Source organism: Pseudophryne corroboree, chromosome 2 (assembly GCF_028390025.1).
Source record: "Pseudophryne corroboree isolate aPseCor3 chromosome 2, aPseCor3.hap2, whole genome shotgun sequence".
NCBI classification, from domain to species: domain Eukaryota; kingdom Metazoa; phylum Chordata; class Amphibia; order Anura; family Myobatrachidae; genus Pseudophryne; species Pseudophryne corroboree.
Genome location: NC_086445.1, coordinates 834,387,451 through 834,407,222, shown reverse-complemented (window position 1 = coordinate 834,407,222; position 19,772 = coordinate 834,387,451). Strand labels below are relative to the sequence as shown.

Here is a 19,772-nt window from a genome sequence, read left to right as displayed (position 1 = left end):
ACCAATTTAAAAGCAATTCAGCGCTTTTTAGGGTTTGCGAATTATTATAGGAGGTTCATTCATTCTTTTTCTGACCTGGTTGCTCCCATTGTAGCTCTGACAAAGAAAGGAGCGGATCCTACCAACTGGTCGCGTGAAGCTGAGTTGTCCTTCCGGGCCTTGAAACAAGCCTTTGTCTCGGCTCCAGTCCTCAGACATCCCAATCCGGAATTGCCCTTTGTTGTGGAGGTTGATGCCTCGGAGGTTGGAGTGGGGGCTATCCTTTCTCAAAAGGATCCGGAGTCTCTGGAGTTACATCCTTGTGCCTTTATGTCCAGGAAATTCTCCTCCGCTGAATCCAACTATGACGTTGGTAATCGGGAGCTACTGGCGGTAAAGTGGGCTTTCGAGGAGTGGAGGCATTGGCTGGAGGGAGCAAAACATACTATTTCAGTATTGACTGACCATAAAAACCTGCAATACATCGAATCGGCTAAACGGCTTAATGCCCGGCAGGCACGTTGGGCTTTATTTTTTACTCTTTTCAAATTTATAATCACTTTCAGGCCTGGTTCCAAGAATACTAAGGCTGATGCCCTGTCACGCAGCTTTCTTCCGGTTCACAATAACAGTCCTGTTACTCCCATACTTCCATCTTCGGTCATCTGGGCAGGCCTCACACAAGATTTATTTACCCAGTTAAAACAGCTTCAACACCAAGCTCCTGGAAATACTCCTGCTGGTCGTCTTTATGTCCCTGAGTTTTTGAGAGCTACTGTTTTAACGGAATTCCATGATAACAAAGTTTCCGGGCATCCGGGAATCTCTAAGACTTTGGAGTTAGTCTCTCGCTCAGTATGGTGGCCTGGTCTTTCTAAAGACGTTAAGGAGTTTGTTTATTCATGTCAGGTTTGTGCACAGCATAAGGTTCCCCGTTCCTTGCCTATCGGACAACTTATGCCCTTAAATGTTCCTCTCAGGCAATGGTCCCATATTTCCATGGATTTTGTGGTTGACCTTCCCCTTTCAGCCGGATTCCGAGTCATATGGGTGGTAGTGGACCGTTTTAGCAAGATGGCTCATTTTATTGCTCTTCCCCGATTGCCTTCTGCCCAAGGGTTGTCAGTTTTGTTTCTCCGCCATGTTTTCAGACTTCATGGGTTGCCTACTGATATTGTTTCTGATCGGGGTCCACAATTCATCGCACAATTCTGGAAATGTTTTTGTGCCTCATTAAAGATGAAATTGTCGTTAACATCCGGTTACCACCCACAATCCAACGGGCAAACCGAGCGAGTTAACCAATCATTGAAACAGTATTTGCGCTTGTATTCTGCCAAACTCCAGAATGATTGGTCCGAATTTCTTCCGTTGGCGGAGTTTGCTTACAATAATTCTTGTCACTTGTCATTCCTCCACTAAAGAGTCTCCATTCTTTTTAGTTTTTGATTTTCACCCCAGAGCTAATTCTTTTTTTCATCATTCCTCAGTCTCCTCGCTAACCTTAACCTCCCATCTCAGAGCCATTTGGAAAAAAGTGCACCTTGCTCTCAGAAAAGCGGCCTTTCGAGAGAAGAAATTTTCTGACAGGCTCCGACGTCCTTGCACTTTTAAGGTGGGAGATAGGGTATGGTTGTCGACTCGTAACATCAGGCTTCGACAATCCTCGGCTAGATTGGGACCCAAATTTATTGGGCCATTTCTTATTATTAAAAGAGTTAACCCAGTTGCCTTTCGGTTACGTTTACCAAGATCTCTCAGGATTGGAAATACGTTTCATTGTTCCCTGTTGAAACAATACGTTTCTTCCAGTAGATTTCCTCGGAGGATCTCTCAGGGTAGATCTCCGGTGGATGTACAGGGACAACAGGAGTTCTTGGTGGAGAAGGTTCTCGATTCCAAATTGTCCCGGGGCCGGCTTTATTTTCTGGTTCACTGGAGAGGCTATGGTCCGGAGGAAAGGTCTTGGGTCCTGGATAAGGATCTTCATGCCCCGAGGCTCAAGAGGGCATTTTTTCGGGAATTTCCTCGGAAACCTGGCTTTAGGGGTTCCTTGACCCCTCCTCAAGGGGGGGGTACTGTTAGGCGCCGGGGTCCGCTTGTCCACGCGACCCGGCGCCTAGCAACTAGTGACGCCATGCACGTACAGCCGCCGGCTCCCTAGCAACGCTAGACGCCGGGCGCGCTGAAGCCGCACGGACCCTAGCAACGGGGACGCCACTGGCGGACCGCGTTCCCCGTTGCTGGGTTTTAGGATTTAATGCGTTCACCTGTTCTCTGGCCGTGCAGCAAGGCAGCTGCACGGCATTTAGTCCAATCAGCCTCTAAACAGCTGATTGGAGGACTCCCTGTTAAGTACACTCCCAGGGCTTCTCACAGACGCCGGTAATAGCTTCCTGCATGCTGCCTTTGTTTGCTGAGAGTCTGTTTCCAGTCCTGCTGTATCCGGTCATTCCAGTCCTCAGAAGTCCTGTACTCGGGAGTTACCATCTCGTCCCTGGAGTCCTGACTGATCACCGTTTTATATCCACTGGTGTTCGTGAGTTGCGGCCCTGCCGTGTGTTGCGGCTCAGCCGCTTTACCTTTTATATTTTGTGTTTGGTGCATTTGCGGAGGGTTCCGCTTCCACAAGTCCTCTCTGGTACTCGGCGGTGCCGGGTAGGAGAATTGGACAAGTGGATATTTTGGTTGTCCTTTTCCTTGGCGGTTTCTCCGCACATATTATAGTTTTGAGTTTGCTTAGCCCCTGGCCTGGTTGTTTAGTTAGAGGGCCTCTTGTTATCACCCTGTCTCGGGTTTCCCTTTGTCTCTCATTAAGACCGGGGGGCATCGAAGTTGGGCAGACATAATCCGCCCTTCAAACGCGGCTGCCAAGGGCTCAAGAAACCATAGTCTCGCAGGGGATTTCTGACAACACGGGTGAGACAACAGAGTTAGGGCGCCAGGGGCTATTTTCCTGTCCTGCTCCCTTCCCCAGCATTCCGTTCCAGTGCTCCGGTCCTTGCCATAAGATCTCCTCTGACCAGAGTGCTGGAATCATAACACAAGTGTAAGCTAATGCACTGTGGTAACTAGAACATAAATTACACCTACCTACTAAATGGGGTAAAATTAGGGGATTCTGTACTGGAAAAGGACTTAGGTGTCCTCATAGATAGCAAGTTAAGCAGTAGTACCCAAAGTAGGACTGCAGCAAAGAAGGCTAATAAGATATTAGCATGCATAAAACGGGGTATTGATGCTAGGGACGAGAGTATTATACTCCCGTTATATAAATCACTAGTGAGGCCACACCTTGAATACTGTGTACAATTCTGGGCACCGTACTACAAAAAGGATATCCTGGAGCTTGAAAAGGTACAGAGGAGTGCGACCAAACTAATTAAGGGCATGGAGACGATGGAATACAAGGAAAGGCTTGAAAGACTAGGCATGTTTACATTGGAAAAGCGGAGACTAAGAGGGGATATGATCAACATCTACAAATATATAAGGGGACAATACACAGAGCTTGCGCGGGACCTGTTTTTGGTTAGAACAACACAGAGGACTCGTGGACACTCGCTCAGGTTAGAGGAGAGGAGATTCCGCACAATACGGCGTAAAGGCTTTTTCACGGTAAGGACAATACATGTTTGGAATTCCCTGCCCGAGGGAGTTGTAATGGCGGAATCTGTCAACACCTTTAAGAATGGGTTAGATAAATTCCTAATGGATAAGGATATCCAGGGGTATGGTGCATAGTCATGCACTATAGTTAGTTACTATAAATAGGGATAAACTGTAACGGCTGACAGCAGCATCAGTCAGAAATTTTAGTAAAATCATCATGCATAGGAGACCACAAATAGGTTGAACTTGATGGACAATTGTCTTTTTTCAACCTCAGATACTATGTTACTATGTTATTGTAATGTACCATTTCGTGTGCAGATACAGCCACAGTTGCACACAGAACATAGACATGCCACATTTAATTTTAATAAGCAGAGCCTGCTTGTGCATCCTATTCATATACAGTAGCAATGCGAATAAGACACATTTTAATTAGGGTTGAGCGGGTTCGGTTCCTCGGAAACCGAACCCCCCCCGAACTTCACCCTTTTTACACGGGTCCGAGGCAGACTCGGATTCTCCCGTATGGCTCGGTTAACCAGAGCGCGCCCGAACGTCATCATCCCGCTGTCGGATTCTTGCGAGATTCGGATTCTATATAAGGAGCCGCGCGTCGCCGCCATTTTCACTTGTGCATTGGAAATGTTAGGGAGAGGACGTGGCTGGCGTCCTCTCCGTTTATTAATGTTGCTGCAAATATTTGTGCTTATTGCTTAATTGTGGGGACTGGGGAGCAGCTGTATTATATAGGAGGAGTACAGTGCAGAGTTTTGCTGATCAGTGACCACCAGTTTTATCCGTTGTCTGCCTGAAAAACGCTCCATATCTGTGCTCAGTGTGCTGCATATATCTGTGCTCACACTGCTTTATTGTGGGGACTGGGGACCAGCAGTATTATATAGGAGGAGTACAGTGCAGAGTTTTGCTGACCAGTGACCACCAGTATACGTTGTCTGCCTGAAAAACGCTCCATATCTGTGCTCAGTGTGCCTGCATATATCTGTGCTCACACTGCTTTATTGTGGGGACTGGGGACCAGCAGTATTATATAGGAGGAGTACAGTGCAGAGTTTTGCTGACAGTGACCACCAGTATATATAGCAGTACGGTACGGAAGGCCACTGCTCTACCTACCTCTGTGTCGTCAAGCATACTATCCATCTAGATTCTATACCTGTGGTGCATTTTAGTTTTGCAGTTTGCTGACAGTGACCACCAGTATATATAGCAGTACGGTACGGAAGGCCACTGCTCTACCTACCTCTGTGTCGTCAAGTATACTATCCATCTAGATTATATACCTGTGGTGCATTTTAGTTTTGCAGTTTGCTGACAGTGACCACCAGTATATATAGCAGTACGGTACGGAAGGCCACTGCTCTACCTACCTCTGTGTCGTCAAGTATACTATCCATCTAGATTCTATACCTGTGGTGCATTTTAGTTTTGCAGTTTGCTGACAGTGACCACCAGTATATATAGCAGTACGGAAGGTCACTGCTCTACCTACCTCTGTGTCGTCAAGTATACTATCCATCTAGATTCTATACCTGTGGTGCATTTTAGTTTTGCAGTTTGCGGACAGTGACCACCAGTATATATAGCAGTACGGTACGGAAGGCCACTGCTCTACCTACCTCTGTGTCGTCAAGTATACTATCCATCTAGATTCTATACCTGTGGTGCATTTTAGTTTTGCAGTTTGCTGACAGTGACCACCAGTATATATAGCAGTACGGTACGGAAGGCCACTGCTCTACCTACCTCTGTGTCATCAAGTATACTATCCATCTAGATTCTATACCTGTGGTGCATTTTAGTTTTGCAGTTTGCTGACAGTGACCACCAGTATATATAGCAGTACGGTAAGGAAGGCCACTGCTCTACCTACCTCTGTGTCATCAAGCATACTATCCATCTAGATTCTATACCTGTGGTGCATTTTAGTTTTGTAGTTTGCTGACAGTGACCACCAGTATATATAGCAGTACGGTACGGAAGGCCACTGCTCTACCTACCTCTGTGTCGTCAAGTATACTATCCATCTAGATTCTATACCTGTGGTGCATTTTAGTTTTGCAGTTTGCTGACAGTGACCACCAGTATATATAGCAGTACGGTACGGAAGGCCACTGCTCTACCTACCTCTGTGTCGTTAAGTATACTATCCATCTAGATTCTATACCTGTGGTGCATTTTAGTTTTGCAGTTTACTGACAGTGACCACCAGTATATATAGCAGTACGGTACGGAAGGCCACTGCTCTACCTACCTCTGTGTCGTCAAGTATACTATCCATCTAGATTCTATATCTGTGGTGCATTTTAGTTTTGCAGTTTGCTGACAGTGACCATGTGCATGTCCTGTTTATACAACATAAGGGTGGGTGGGAGGGCCCAAGGACAATTCCATCTTGCACCTCTTTTTTCTTTCATTTTTCTTTGCATCATGTGCTGTTTGGGGACTATTTTCTTAAGTGCCATCCTGTCTGACACTGCAGTGCCACTCCTAGATGGGCCAGGTGTTTGTGTCGGCCACTTGTTTCGCTTAGCTTAGTCACACAGCGACCTTGGTGCGTATCTTTTTTTCTTTGCATCATGTGCTGTTTGGGGACAATTTTTTTGAAGTGCCATCCTGTCTGACACTGCAGTGCCACTCCTAGATGGGCCAGGTGTTTGTGTCGGCCACTTGTGTCGCTTAGCTTAGTCACACAGCGACCTTGGTGCGCCTCTTTTTTTCTTTGCATCATGTGCTGTTTGGGGACTATTTTTTTTAAGTGACATCCTGTCTGACACTGCAGTGCCACTCCTAGATGGGCCAGGTGTTTGTGTTGGCCACTTGTGTCGCTTAGCTTAGCCATCCAGCGACCTCGGTGCAAATTTTAGGACTAAAAATAATATTGTGAGGTGTGAGGTGTTCAGAATAGACTGAAAATGAGTGTAAATTATGGTTATTGAGGTTAATAATACTATGGGATCAAAATGACCCCCAAATTCTATGATTTAAGCAGTTTTTGAGGGTTTTTTGTAAAAAAACACCCGAATCCGACAAAAAATTTTCAGGGAGGTTTTGCCAAAACGCGTCCGAATCCAAAACACGGCCGCGAAACCGAATCCAAAACCAAAACACAAAACCCGAAAAATTTCCGGTGCACATCTCTAATTTTAATGGAAAAAGTCACACGTAAAGATGCTCGGCACTACCAAGTCACACCAGTGACTAGAAGGACTGTCTAACATGCAAGGAGGCTAGATGGAAGTGGACACATCTGTAGGTGTTTCATACATACAGATGCAGCCATGCTCATCTTACTTTGATGCAGCATGATGCATGACGTGCCAGGGTGCAGCTATTGGCAGCCGGCAATCGATTCATTAATTCCTTTAGGAATTGCCATAATGTTGACCTTTCCATTTGGGTTAGGCATAGAATTAGATTAAAAACACATTGTGGACAATTCAACTCCGGTTAGCACTACATCAGTGTAGACATTTTCCCGTTACTGGTTGGTTACTAGGGGTGGTATTCATGTGACCGCCGGTCAGCTGACCGACAGTCACATGACCTCCTCCGTGAGCCCGACGGCTCACTATCCCGATGGTCGGCATGCCGACCAACAGGGACTATTTCCACTTGTGGGTGTCCACGACACCCATAGAGTGGGAATAGAACCCGTGGCGACCGCAGGTCGCCACCGAGCCCGCAAGGGGCTTGCTGCACTCGCCCCTCCCCGCCGGGATCCCGGCGTTGGTATGCTGCCGGGATCCCGGCGTCGGTAAGGTGACCGGCGGTCAGGAGACCGCCGGTCACCAGTACTACACCCGGTTACTAGAACAAGCATTCAGAACTACAGTATGTAAGTGTAATCAAGCATGGTATGTCAACAACTTATTATTTATTGATTTGTTACTAATAACAGCCCATCTATTTGCATACTGATTGCTGATGCTAGATAAATCTTAAAGGAACCTTTTTCTTTTGTTTTGCAGCCAAGGAATATTGTAAAGTTCTCTTTCCATATGAAGCACTAAATGAAGATGAATTGACAATCAGAGAAGGGGATATTGTGATTGTTTTAAACAAGGTACTTTAATAAGTGTTCATTTCATATATTTATACTGTCGTTTAAGTGAAAAATTGGAGTAAATGTGTTCCCTTTTAGTAACATGAGATTTGTCTTATACTGATAAATGTTGCTAGCTGCATGGGTGACTGGTATTTGCCCAGCAGTAAATCCATTTATCAGGTCTCACTCTGCAGTCGTGAATTATGTAGAAAGCAGATTTCATACTTGAATGACACCAAACTGTATGTATTGTAAGGATTGTGTGGCGTAAAGTGTATATTTTCAGTTAAGAATCATGAAAGTACTGTAAAATACAATGTTCAGTGTTCGACTACAGGTCTGATAAAATGTTAACTATTACTCCCCCACATATTTAGGACAAACGACTGTCACCATTTGAAGTTTTATGACTTAACTATTTCCTACCTCTATGGAGGGGCTCAGCAGGTAGGCTGGCCTGCCCTGTATGCCCGGCAGTGGCGCAACTTGTGAGTGAGTGGACCGAGGTGCAAAAATATTACTTGGGCCACCCTCCTTCACCCCAACCCAAGTTCACAATATGCCACACAGCAATGGGTGAATTAGAGAAGCAGTGGGTGACAGCTTAAGGCAAAGTTTGACATAGAGAGGCAGAGGGTGACAACGGAAGGCAGAGAATAACAGGGAGAGGCAGTAAGTGACAGGGGGATGCAGAGGATAACAGCAGAATGCCGAGGGAGGCAGTGGGTGACAGGGTACTAACACAATGTCCAGTGTGGTGTGAACAGGAGGCATGTTCTGTGATGGGGGCAGGAACACAGCGGCCTCTGCTCTGTCAGTGACAGGGGCTCCACCCCAATGCCAGATTACCAAACAGACAGAGTAGGCACCGGTTTATGGGCCCTACACCTTTTGGATCAAAATAATATTTGATCTTGAAAGAAAATTACAATCAAGCTTTCTTAAATTGTTTCCAAAGGATGGAAAAAATGAATCGACTCAAATAAATAAAAACTTTATATTAAAGACTCATGAGATTCACATTACAGTTTCCATATCATAGACTGTTGGTTGGTAAAATGAAAAACGTATTAGGAGATAATTTGCAAGAGGGGCCCTGAGATTTCGACTGCCTAGGGGCCTCCACGGGGTTTAATCCGGCACTGCACCATCCCCTTGGGCATTCCTCAGTTTGGCACTCGGTCAGGCAGACTTTGACAGTGCCAGTTACACCGGTTGTGAGCTGCCTTTAATTCACAGACAACAGTGAATCAGAAAAAAAATGTATAGCTGGCTGTTATTTAGAGGCAGTATGTGGCTATGATGATGAGCACTGATATGTGTCAGGGCTCCTCTATCAGTCTGGCACACACAAGGTCAGCCCACTGTACCTACCAAAGGTAAGGGGCAGGTCTCTCAGGCAGTAAGGCCCTGTTCTATGCACTGGGCCAGTCATCCGACATTGCTCAAAACGGTCTGCAGGGAAGGAGGAGGGGGGGGAGGAGTAGAAATTGGATAACTCATTGCTGGTCTGGGCAGCAGTGGGCCCCTTAGTCCTCAGGGGCCCCAGCCCAATGCACCTGCTGCACCAATGGTAGTTCCACCCCTGATGCCCGGACAGTGCTATCAGTTTCTTTAACCACAAGATTGGCACAGATGGTAGGATGTGACCACTATACAGTAAGTGCAGAGCTGAAGTACTATTGCTGGTCCGCCCCAGGCTGTGACATACAGATGGAGCCATCTTCATCTTGGCCTTTAATACGATTAACTGAGCCAGGGCAGTCGGACTTAATCCCCTGATGTATTGTTCTATCTGTATTGTATTGCAGCTGAGAACAATAGATGAAGGGCTTATGCTAATAAACCTTGGTGTGCCTAAGCGCAGCAGAGAATCCAAAATGAGCGTGGCTCCATCTGTAGCAATCTGTGACACAATGGGGGGAATATAATTAGCCATGGGGTTTGCTGCACAGAGAAAAGTGTTAGGTTTCATGCCCAGAGCTATTCAATAAAATTGCGTACCAGCGCAATAAACCCTGGGTTAATGCACACTTATCCATTGATTATGCATAAAATGTAGAATCAGTGGGCTTCCTACCATGTTAAACCCAAAGGGTGCCTTTTATTGCTGAGTTTTCCTCCAGCTCCTGAAGGGGAGCAGTGGGACATTTCTTACCAGTGGGGAGTGGGGTAATGCCAGTGAGGGATCTGTTGCCACTGGTGGGGAAGGGGATTGGGGGAGGGGAGTTAGCAACAATTGAGACCTACTGTATGCATACTGGGATGGGGAGATAAAGCTACAGTGGCATCAAAACTAGAGTGAGGGGGGAACTGGTTTCAAATTTGTCAGGGGGCCCATACTTTTTTTGTACAGCCCTGATGGACGGAGAGCATGGTGGGTACGTGTATTCATTTTTACAGACATTAGTCCTCTCATGTATTTTATCCATGGCACTTTGACACATCTAAAATAATAATTGAATATTATTTAATATATATTTAATTTATTTTCAGTTAACTAGTTTTACTAACACAAGAAATGCGATTGGAGGCCCATCTGCGGCAGTCAGGGGAGGCTATGCATGTCCCTCGTTTCTGCCTATTATAGGATTCACACATCCTGAACATGTTTCTCATTTTGGAGGACCATGTTTCTCATGTTGCGATTGGAGGCCCATCTGCAGCAGTCAGGGGAGGCTGTGCATGTCCCTCGTTTCTGCCTATTATAGGATTCACACATCCTGAACATGTTTCTCATTTTGGAGGACCATGTTTCTCATGTTGCGATTGGAGGCCCATCTGCAGCAGTCAGGGGAGGCTGTGCATGTCCCTCGTTTCTGCCTATTATAGGATTCACACATCCTGAACATGTTTCTCATTTTGGAGGACCATGTTTCTCATGTTGCGATTGGAGGCCCATCTGCGGCAGTCAGGGGAGGCTATGCATGTCCCTCGTTTCTGCCTATTATAGGATTCACACATCCTGAACATGTTTCTCATTTTGCAGGACCATGTTTCTCATGTTGCGATTGGAGACCCATCTGCGGCAGTCAGGGGAGGCTATGCATGTCCCTCGTTTCTGCCTATTATAGGATTCACACATCCTGAACATGTTTCTCATTTTAGAGGACCATGTTTCTCATGTTGCGATTGGAGGCCCATCTGCGGCAGTCAGGGGAGGCTGTGCATGTCCCTCGTTTCTGCAAATTATAGGATTCACACATCCTGAACATGTTTCTCATTTTGGAGGACCATGTTTCTCATGTTGCGATTGGAGGCCCATCTGCGGCAGTCAGGGGAGGCTATGCATGTCCCTCGTTTCTGCCTATTAAAGGATTCACACATCCTGAACATGTTTCTCATTTTGGAGGACCATGTTTCTCATGTTGCAATTGGAGGCCCATCTGCGGCAGTCAGGGGAGGCTATGCATGTCCCTCGTTTCTGCCTATTATAGGATTCACACATCCTGAACATGTTTCTCATTTTGGAGGACCATGTTTCTCATGTTGCGATTGGAGGCCCATCTGCGGCAGTCAGGGGAGGCTATGCATGTCCCTCGTTTCTGCCTATTATAGAATTCACACATCCTGAACATGTTTCTCATTTTGGAGGACCATGTTTCTCATGTTGCGATTGGAGGCCCATCTGCGGCAGTCAGGGGAGGCTATGCATGTCCCTCGTTTCTGCCTATTATAGGATTCACACATCCTGAACATGTTTCTCATTTTGGAGGACCATGTTTCTCATGTTGCGATTGGAGGCCCATCTGCGGCAGTCAGGGGAGGCTATGCATGTCCCTCGTTTCTGCCTATTATAGGATTCACACATCCTGAACATGTTTCTCATTTTGGAGGACCATGTTTCTCATGTTGCGATTGGAGGCCCATCTGCGGCAGTCAGGGGAGGCTATGCATGTCCCTCGTTTCTGCCTATTATAGGATTCACACATCCTGAACATGTTTCTAATTTTGGAGGACCATGTTTCTCATGTTGCGATTGGAGGCCCATCTGCGGCAGTCAGGGGAGGCTGTGCATGTCCCTCGTTTCTGCCTATTATAGGATTCACACATCCTGAACATGTTTCTCATTTTGGAGGACCATGTTTCTCATGTTGCGATTGGAGGCCCATCTGCGGCAGTCAGGGGAGGCTATGCATGTCCCTCGTTTCTGCCTATTATAGGATTCACACATCCTGAACATGTTTCTCATTTTGGAGGACCATGTTTCTCATGTTGCGATTGGAGGCCCATCTGCGGCAGTCAGGGGAGGCTATGCATGTCCCTCGTTTCTGCCTATTATAGGATTCACACATCCTGAACATGTTTCTAATTTTGGAGGACCATGTTTCTCATGTTGCGATTGGAGGCCCATCTGCGGCAGTCAGGGGAGGCTGTGCATGTCCCTCGTTTCTGCCTATTATAGGATTCACACATCCTGAACATGTTTCTCATTTTGGAGGACCATGTTTCTCATGTTGCGATTGGAGGCCCATCTGCGGCAGTCAGGGTAGGCTGTGCATGTCCCTCGTTGCAGACTGCTGTGTGTGGTGTCTCACTGCCTACATGTAATAGGCGTGAGCAGAGAATCACCAGGCCAGAGATTAGCTCTGCAGACCGGTGGGGACACTGCCACTTGCATAACTAATATTTAATTTCAGCAGAAGCCTTACTTGCTCTTTTACAAGCAGGTAAAGCCATTTTCTTTGGTATGTCAGAAAGCAGTTAAAAAAGACCCAGACACAATCCCCAAGTTTTTGCTACTGGAAGTCATTTTAAGAGAAAATGGAGAATTTGTAGATAGCTTGAATAAATAAACATATATAGATTGTGTCAGCGATAAATAATACTTACTCATCCAGTTTGGGTGTCTTTGTATTTTGACACAACATGATAAATACCCCAAATAATAGAAATGCCAACAAAAACAGTGCAGTAATAAACTAGAGCGGGAATGTTCTCTTACTCCACATTGTGACAAGTGTGGGCCGTTCTTGGCAATGACCTAGACGGTTCTCATATTCTGTGCGCATTCAGTATGTCTCTACGTTCTCTGCTGAGTAATCATCTGTTTCAGAAACATTTCATTTCTCCTCGAGGAACCAATCATTTCTTTGCTGTTATAAAATAAAAATAATGTCACTACTCCTACGTGACCACAGCTCTGGCGTGTATTGTTGGCAGCACGCAATCAGTATAATAGGCATTTTGTGACACACCTTGCAGTTCTTCAGTCTCTGTCCCTGTATATAGTGAATGAATTAAATGTCCCATAAATCCCAAAATAACGATTTCCACATATGAACCATGACAGTTCTGTGTTATGCTGACTTTTCACTGCAGTACTGGCGAGGTCTCAAATAATGCGATTGTTTATGTTACTGTTACTTCCCTGCTTCTGCCCCTGTTTCTGGCTTATTCAACCAATCAGCATGTGTTTAGAGGAGAATAGAGAGCATTAAGGACATATTTAGTCAAATCTCAACATTCCATATATTTCATAGAACAATGGCATGCAGTTTAAAGTGGGATGGAAGCATATATTGTTCCTTGTATGGTCATACCCAGCATCGTGCAATGTGTATGGCCGCCCGATATATTCTTCCATCTGACGTTGGGTCGGCTGGGGTACACATCGTTCTGATCTGTACCCGGCCTTAGCCTCTTCTTGTATAAACACAGGTCTCTCTTGAGCACCTGACATGTAGAATACAGCTCTATGGGGGACATTTACTAAGCAGTGACAAGAGCGGAGAAGTGAGCCAGTGGAGAAGTTGCCCCATCAACCAATCAGCAGCTCTGTATCATTTTATAGTATGCAAATTATAGATGTTACTTCAGTGCTGATTGGTTGCGATGGGCACTTCTCCACTGGCTCACTTCTCCACTCTTATCACTCCTTAGTAAATGTCCCCCATAATCTCCATCCACTTTATCTCTCTCTGAGGCTTAGTACATAGACCCTTCTTAAAACAGAGAGTTGGGAGATATGACCCTACACTGCCACTCTGTATGTGGTTTTGAGGGAAAGCAGGGTCACTTCTCCGCTCTTATCACTGCTTAGTAAATGTCCCCCTTTGTTTCCAAATGTCTCTGTGTCAGAGCCTGCAACTGCCCTCTCTGTAGCACATGACTCTCTTGAGGTTCTGTTAAGCAGAGTCCAGCTCTTATATTGCAAACTACTTGTCTGTAATTCACATCTCACCACTAAGCTGTCAGTGCTTCAGCACCACCTAGCCTGTTACTATCACAATATATATTCATGGAGTGGCTTTACTTCCCCTTTAAATTATGACATTCAAGGAAGCAGGGTGTTAAAGAATGCAGCACTTGTAAAATGTTGTGTATGGAATCACAGGGGCAAACGCAGGATTTTTATGGGGGGTTTCCAGATAAAACCCCCACATACAGAGCCAAGGGAGACATACGGGTCAATTCAATTAAATTAATAGCGCCGGGAATTAGCTCCCGAGGCTGTTCAATTCAGCGTGATGTTAAGTCGGAGAATGCCCGTTGGGTGTTTTGTTGGGAGAACCGGAATTCTCCAACTTAAGTGCCCGGCGCGATGCTGTTTCCGCCACGCTAAGGGCAGAAATCAGCTTCACGCAGGCACTTTTGTAGAATTTCTGCAAGAAGAAATCCTGATGTCGGCTGTCACATCACGCTGAATTGTATAGCTTTGGGAGCTAATGCTTGGCGCTACTCAATTTGCTTTGAATTTAATTAACCCCATAGAGAGGGATGGAGAGAGAGAGAGGCATGGGGGAGAGAGAGAGGGGGCATTGGGAGACAGAGAGAGAGACAGGTGCATGTGAAAAGAGGGAGGGATTGAGATTGAGGGGGGCATGGAGAGAGAGAAAGAGAGAGAGAGAGAGAGAGAGAGAGAGAAGGGGACAAGTGGGGAGAGAAAGAGGGATAGAGGCATGGGGGGAAGAGAGAGAGAGATAGCAGCAGCACAATGAGGAGAGGTGCCTGAGAGAGCGATTACCTGGAGGTAGGGAGGAGGCCCCGTTGTCTTTACAGCCAGGCGCTCCGGGATGTGCAGTGGCTCTGGCAGGCTTCCCACAGCCCAGCAAAACTAAGATCAGCCAAGGAGTGATATCGGAGACGCAGGAGGAGGAGAGAGGCAGAGACGCAGGAGGTGGTGGGGGAGAGGCAGAGATGCGGGAGAGAGGCAGACACGCAGAAGGAAGAGGCGGCTGGGGAGAGGCAGGAGAGGGAGAAGGAGGGGAGGCCGATGCAGGGCGTCTGAGTTATTAAGAATGAAGCCTGCGCTGCTTGCTTAGCTGTACCTTTGTACAGCGGGTGCTCTTATCTCCTCATTGTAAAAAAACCCCTAAAAAACGGTCAGCTGAGCTGATTTATCAGCGGGAGGGGGGGCGGGCGTTCCAGGTACTTGGAAACCCCCCTGCGTGTGTGTATGAATCATAAGAGGAGGCAATTCCTGATCTCTCTTCTAAAAAAAAACCAGAATTTTCAGAGTTTGGTAAATGAGGTATCTTCACAGTCCCCCCTTTGGGCACTGCTTTTGCAAATATAAAGATGGGGACCGCAGCACGTGTCTGTTTCAGTGTCCCTTATGAAATAACATAGATGCTTGAAAATGCGTCAATCCTTTTTGGTCCCTAAGTGAGATGTGCTGAGGTGCAGCATACAGTAGTGTCCCTGGAAATTATATAAATTGTCAACTACTGTATGTGAAGGACTAAAAGTCAGTGCAATATGTGCTAAATTAGAATCATTAATAAAAACAAGCTTAGACTATAGATGGACCTTGGCATGCTATAATTCCCACCATGACACATTTATTAATTCTGGTTATAAGTTAAACATCAATAAGTGTTATCTTAAACTGCTTTATGAATACATCTGTAAGGTGACTGCATATTTGTTGGGCCCTTCTGAGAACTTTTGCAGGTACTTTTGGTGCTGGCATTTTTGCTTAGCATATATTTTTTGATAACTGAAATTCATTCACCTTTATGTTTGGTTTATATAAAAAAAAAAATCCTTCATGTGTATGAATGAAAGTTGCAAAATATTAATTCAATATCACACCTACAAAATAATATAATATAGAAACAGGCTACTGTATGAAGAGAGCACCTATCGGTTTCAGAGGTAAGTTCGCAATCCGCCACGCAGTGCTGACCACTGTCATTATCATGGGTGTGATATAGGTTCCCAATGGTCAGGATGCCCTCAGTCACATGACCGACATCGGCATCCCGATAATTAGAATGCCGTCAGGGGACGGGGTCATTATTTGCTCCCTACTCTAACCCGCCTGGTGTGGTGGCTAGGGCTAAGATAGTTGGGGTGGTGGCTAGGCATAAGACCCAGGGGATGGTTGGCTAGGGCTAAAGCCCCCCCCCCCCCCCTCCACCCGTAATGCCTAACCCAGCCCCCCCCCCCCCCCCCCAGTCTTAACCATAAGAGTGGGGCTGATACTTACCTTTGTGATGCCGGCGCTTGGTGTTCCGGCGTCGGGCCTCCGAGTGGTGTCAGGATTCCGGCGTCAGTCACACATGAAAGGCGGCATCTCCAGTCCCAGGATGCTGATGGCATCCCATTATTATAAGCGTGTATTTGCACCTGTCTTCCGACAGCTACTGACAGGCATATATACATATTTGTGCGGGTCTGCCCACGTCCTTACTGCACTTGGTCTGCATATGAATGACCCTTCAGTCCCCAGTTCCATCTCTCCAAACGTAAAGATACACAAGTACCAAATCTGCATATGCATTGTGTTTTTTACAGTAGCAAATGTGCAGGAGCCCTTTTGAACCTTTCCACAAACCCAGGCCTGAAAAGTCATGAATCACATCTCCCGCCCTCTGTGAAGATAATACAGCTATCTGCACATTGCTCCTGTTTGTGGTTATTACGCAATAAAGCAATCTATTTACACTGCTTAATAACATCAATTAAGATATAGTCTGCTAAATGCTTTCCTGTTTTACTTATACCTTCAAAACTATATGGGCCATTAGGTGTGAATGCTGCGGCAGGCTAGGGAATGTGGATTGTAAGCTCCACTGGGGCAGGGACTAATGTGAATGGGCAAATATTCTCTTTAAAGCGCTGCGGAATAGGTGTGCGCTATATAAATAACTGGTTATACATAAGTAAATAATGTTTCTCTAACGTCCTAGTGGATGCTGGGAACTCCGTAAGGACCATGGGGAATAGCGGGCTCCGAAGGAGGCTGGGCACTCTAGAAAGATCTTAGACTACCTGGTGTGCACTGGCTCCTCCCACTATGACCCTCCTCCAAGCCTCAGTTAGATTTCGTGCCCGGCCGAGGTTGGATGCACACTAGGGGCTCTCCTGAGCTCTTAGAAAGTTATAGTCTTAGAATTTGTTATTTTCAGTGAGACCTGCTGGCAACAGGCTCACTGCAGCGAGGGACTAAGGGGAGAAGAAGCGAACTCGCCTGCTTGCAGCCGGATTGGGCTTCTTAGGCTACTGGACACCATTAGCTCCAGAGGGATCGACCGCAGGCCCAGCCTTGATGTTCGGTCCCGGAGCCGCGCCGCCGTCCCCCTTACAGAGCCAGAAGCAAGAAGATGGTCCGGAAAATCGGCGGCATGAAGACATCCTGTCTTCACCAAGGTAGCGCACAGCACTGCAGCTGTGCGCCATTGCTCCTCATACACACTTCACACTCCGGTCACTGAGGGTGCAGGGCGCTGGGGGGGGCGCCCTGAGGCAGCAATAAAAACACATTGGCTGGCTAAAATACCTCAATATATAGCCCCTGGGGCTATATATGAGGTAAATACCCCTGCCAGAATCCCATAAAAAGCGGGAGAATAGGCCGCGAAAAAGGGGCGGAGCCTATCTCCTCAGCACACTGGCGCCATTTTTCCCTTACAGCTCGGCTGGAAGGAAGCTCCCTGGCTCTTCCCTGCAATTCTACAGTACAGTAAGAGGGAAAAGAGAGGGGGGGCATTAAAATTGGCACTGTATACAGTATATTATATAAAAAGCAGCTATTAGGGACATAACTCAGTTAGTCCCTGTATATATATAGCGCTCTGGTGTGTGCTGGCATACTCTTACTCTGTCCCCCCAAAGGGCTTTTGTGGGTCCTGTCCTCTATTTGAGCATTCCCTGTGTGTGTGGAGTGTGTCGGTACGGCTGTGTCGACATGTTTGAGGAGGATAATGATGTGGAGGGGGAGCAGATGCCTTTAGCAGGGATGTCACCCCCTGGGGGTCAGACACCTGAGTGGATGGTATTATGGCAGGAAATGAGTGCACGTATAGACTCCTTACATAAAAAATTTGACGACATGCCGACTGTGGGACAGCCGAGTCTTCAGCTCGTGCCTGTCCAGGTGTCTCAAAAGTCATCAGGGGCTCTGAAACGCCCGTTATCTCAGGTGGCACAAGTAGATGTCGACACGGATACTGACACCAGTGTCGACGACGATGAGTCAAATTTAATGCCCGTTAAGGCCATTCACTGCATGATTGAGGCAATGAAAGAGGTGTTAAATATTTCTGATTTACATCCAGGTACCACAAAAAAGGGTATTATGTTTGGGGAGAAAAAACTACCTGTAGTTTTTCCCCCGTCAGATGAATTAAATGAAGTGTGTGAAGAAGCGTGGGCTTCCCCTGATAAGAAATTGGTAATTCCTAAGAAGCTACTAATGGCGTTCCCTTTCCCGCCAGAGGATAGGTTACGTTGGGAAACACCCCCGAGGGTGGATAAAGCGCTCACACGTTTGTCTAAAAAGGTGGCACTACCGTCCCAGGATACGGCCGCCCTTAAGGAACCTGCTGATAGAAAGCGGGAGGCGATCCTGAAGTCTGTATATACACACTCAGGCATTATACTCAGACCAGCTATTGCGTCAGCATGGATGTGCAGTGCTGCCGCTGCGTGGTCAGATAAACTGTCAGAAAATATTGACACGTTAGACAGAGACACGATCCTGCTAACAATTGACCATATAAAAGACTCAGTCTTATACATGAGAGATGCACAGAGGGAAATCTGCCGGCTGGCATCTAAAATAAGTGCATTATCTATCTCTGCTAGGAGATGCTTATGGACTCGCCAGTGGACTGGAGATGCAGATTCCAAGAGGCACATGGAAGTCTTGCCTTATAAGGGGGAGGAATTATTTGGGGATGGTCTCTCCGACCTAGTTTCCACAGCAACGTCTGGGAAGTCAGCATTTTTACCCCATGTCCCCTCACAGCCTAAGAAGGCGCCATTTTATCAGGTTCAGTCCTTTCGGTCCCAGAAAAACAAGCGGGGAAAAGGAGGGTCTTTTCTATCAAGAGGCAGAGGCAGGGGAAAAAGGCTGCAGCAAACAGCAGGTTCCCAGGAACAAAAGTCCTCCCCCGCTTCCTCTTCCAAGTCCGCCGCATGACGGTGGGGCTTCACAGGCAGAGCCAGGTACGGTGGGGGCCCGCCTCAGGAATTTCAGCGATCAGTGGGCCCGCTCACAGGTGGATCCCTGGATCTTTCAAATAGTATCTCAGGGATACAGGCTGGAATTCGAGGCGACTCCACCCCGCCGTTTCCTAAAATCCGCCTTGCCGATTGCTCCCTCAGACAGGGAGGCGGTGCTAGCAGCGATTCACAAGCTGTATTCCCAGCAGGTGATAATCAAGGTACCCCTACTTCAACAAGGCCGGGGTTACTATTCCACACTATTTGTGGTGCCGAAACCGGACAGTTCGGTGAGACCCATTTTAAATTTGAAATCCTTGAACACATACATAAAAAAATTCAAGTTCAAGATGGAATCGCTCAGGGCGGTTATTGCAAGCCTGGACGAGGGGGATTACATGGTATCCCTGGACATCAAGGATGCTTACCTGCATGTCCCCATTTACAATTCTCACCAGGAGTACCTCAGATTTGTGGTACAGGACTGCCATTACCAATTCCAGACGCTGCCGTTTGGACTCTCCACGGCACCGAGGGTATTTACCAAGGTTATGGCGGAAATGATGATACTCCTTCGAAAAAAGGGAGTTTTAATTATCCCATACTTGGACGATCTCCTAATAAAGGCACGATCCAAGGAACAGTTGTTAGTGGGAGTAGCACTATCTCAGGAAGTGCTGAGCCAGCACGGCTGGATTCTGAATATCCCAAAGTTACA

The 19,772-nt window shown here is 46.7% G+C and overlaps 1 protein-coding gene across 3 annotated transcripts in view; it reads left to right on the top strand.

The window, feature by feature from the left end:
- SH3KBP1 (SH3 domain containing kinase binding protein 1) overlaps nucleotides 1–19,772 on the top strand; it is a 677,269-nt gene that overhangs the window by 566,349 nt on the left and 91,148 nt on the right. For all 3 annotated transcript variants that reach the window (XM_063955734.1, XM_063955735.1, XM_063955736.1), the window contains one exon: nucleotides 7,584–7,678. In XM_063955734.1, the coding sequence (XP_063811804.1) occupies nucleotides 7,584–7,678 (95 nt within the window). The remainder of the gene's footprint in view (nucleotides 1–7,583; nucleotides 7,679–19,772) is intronic.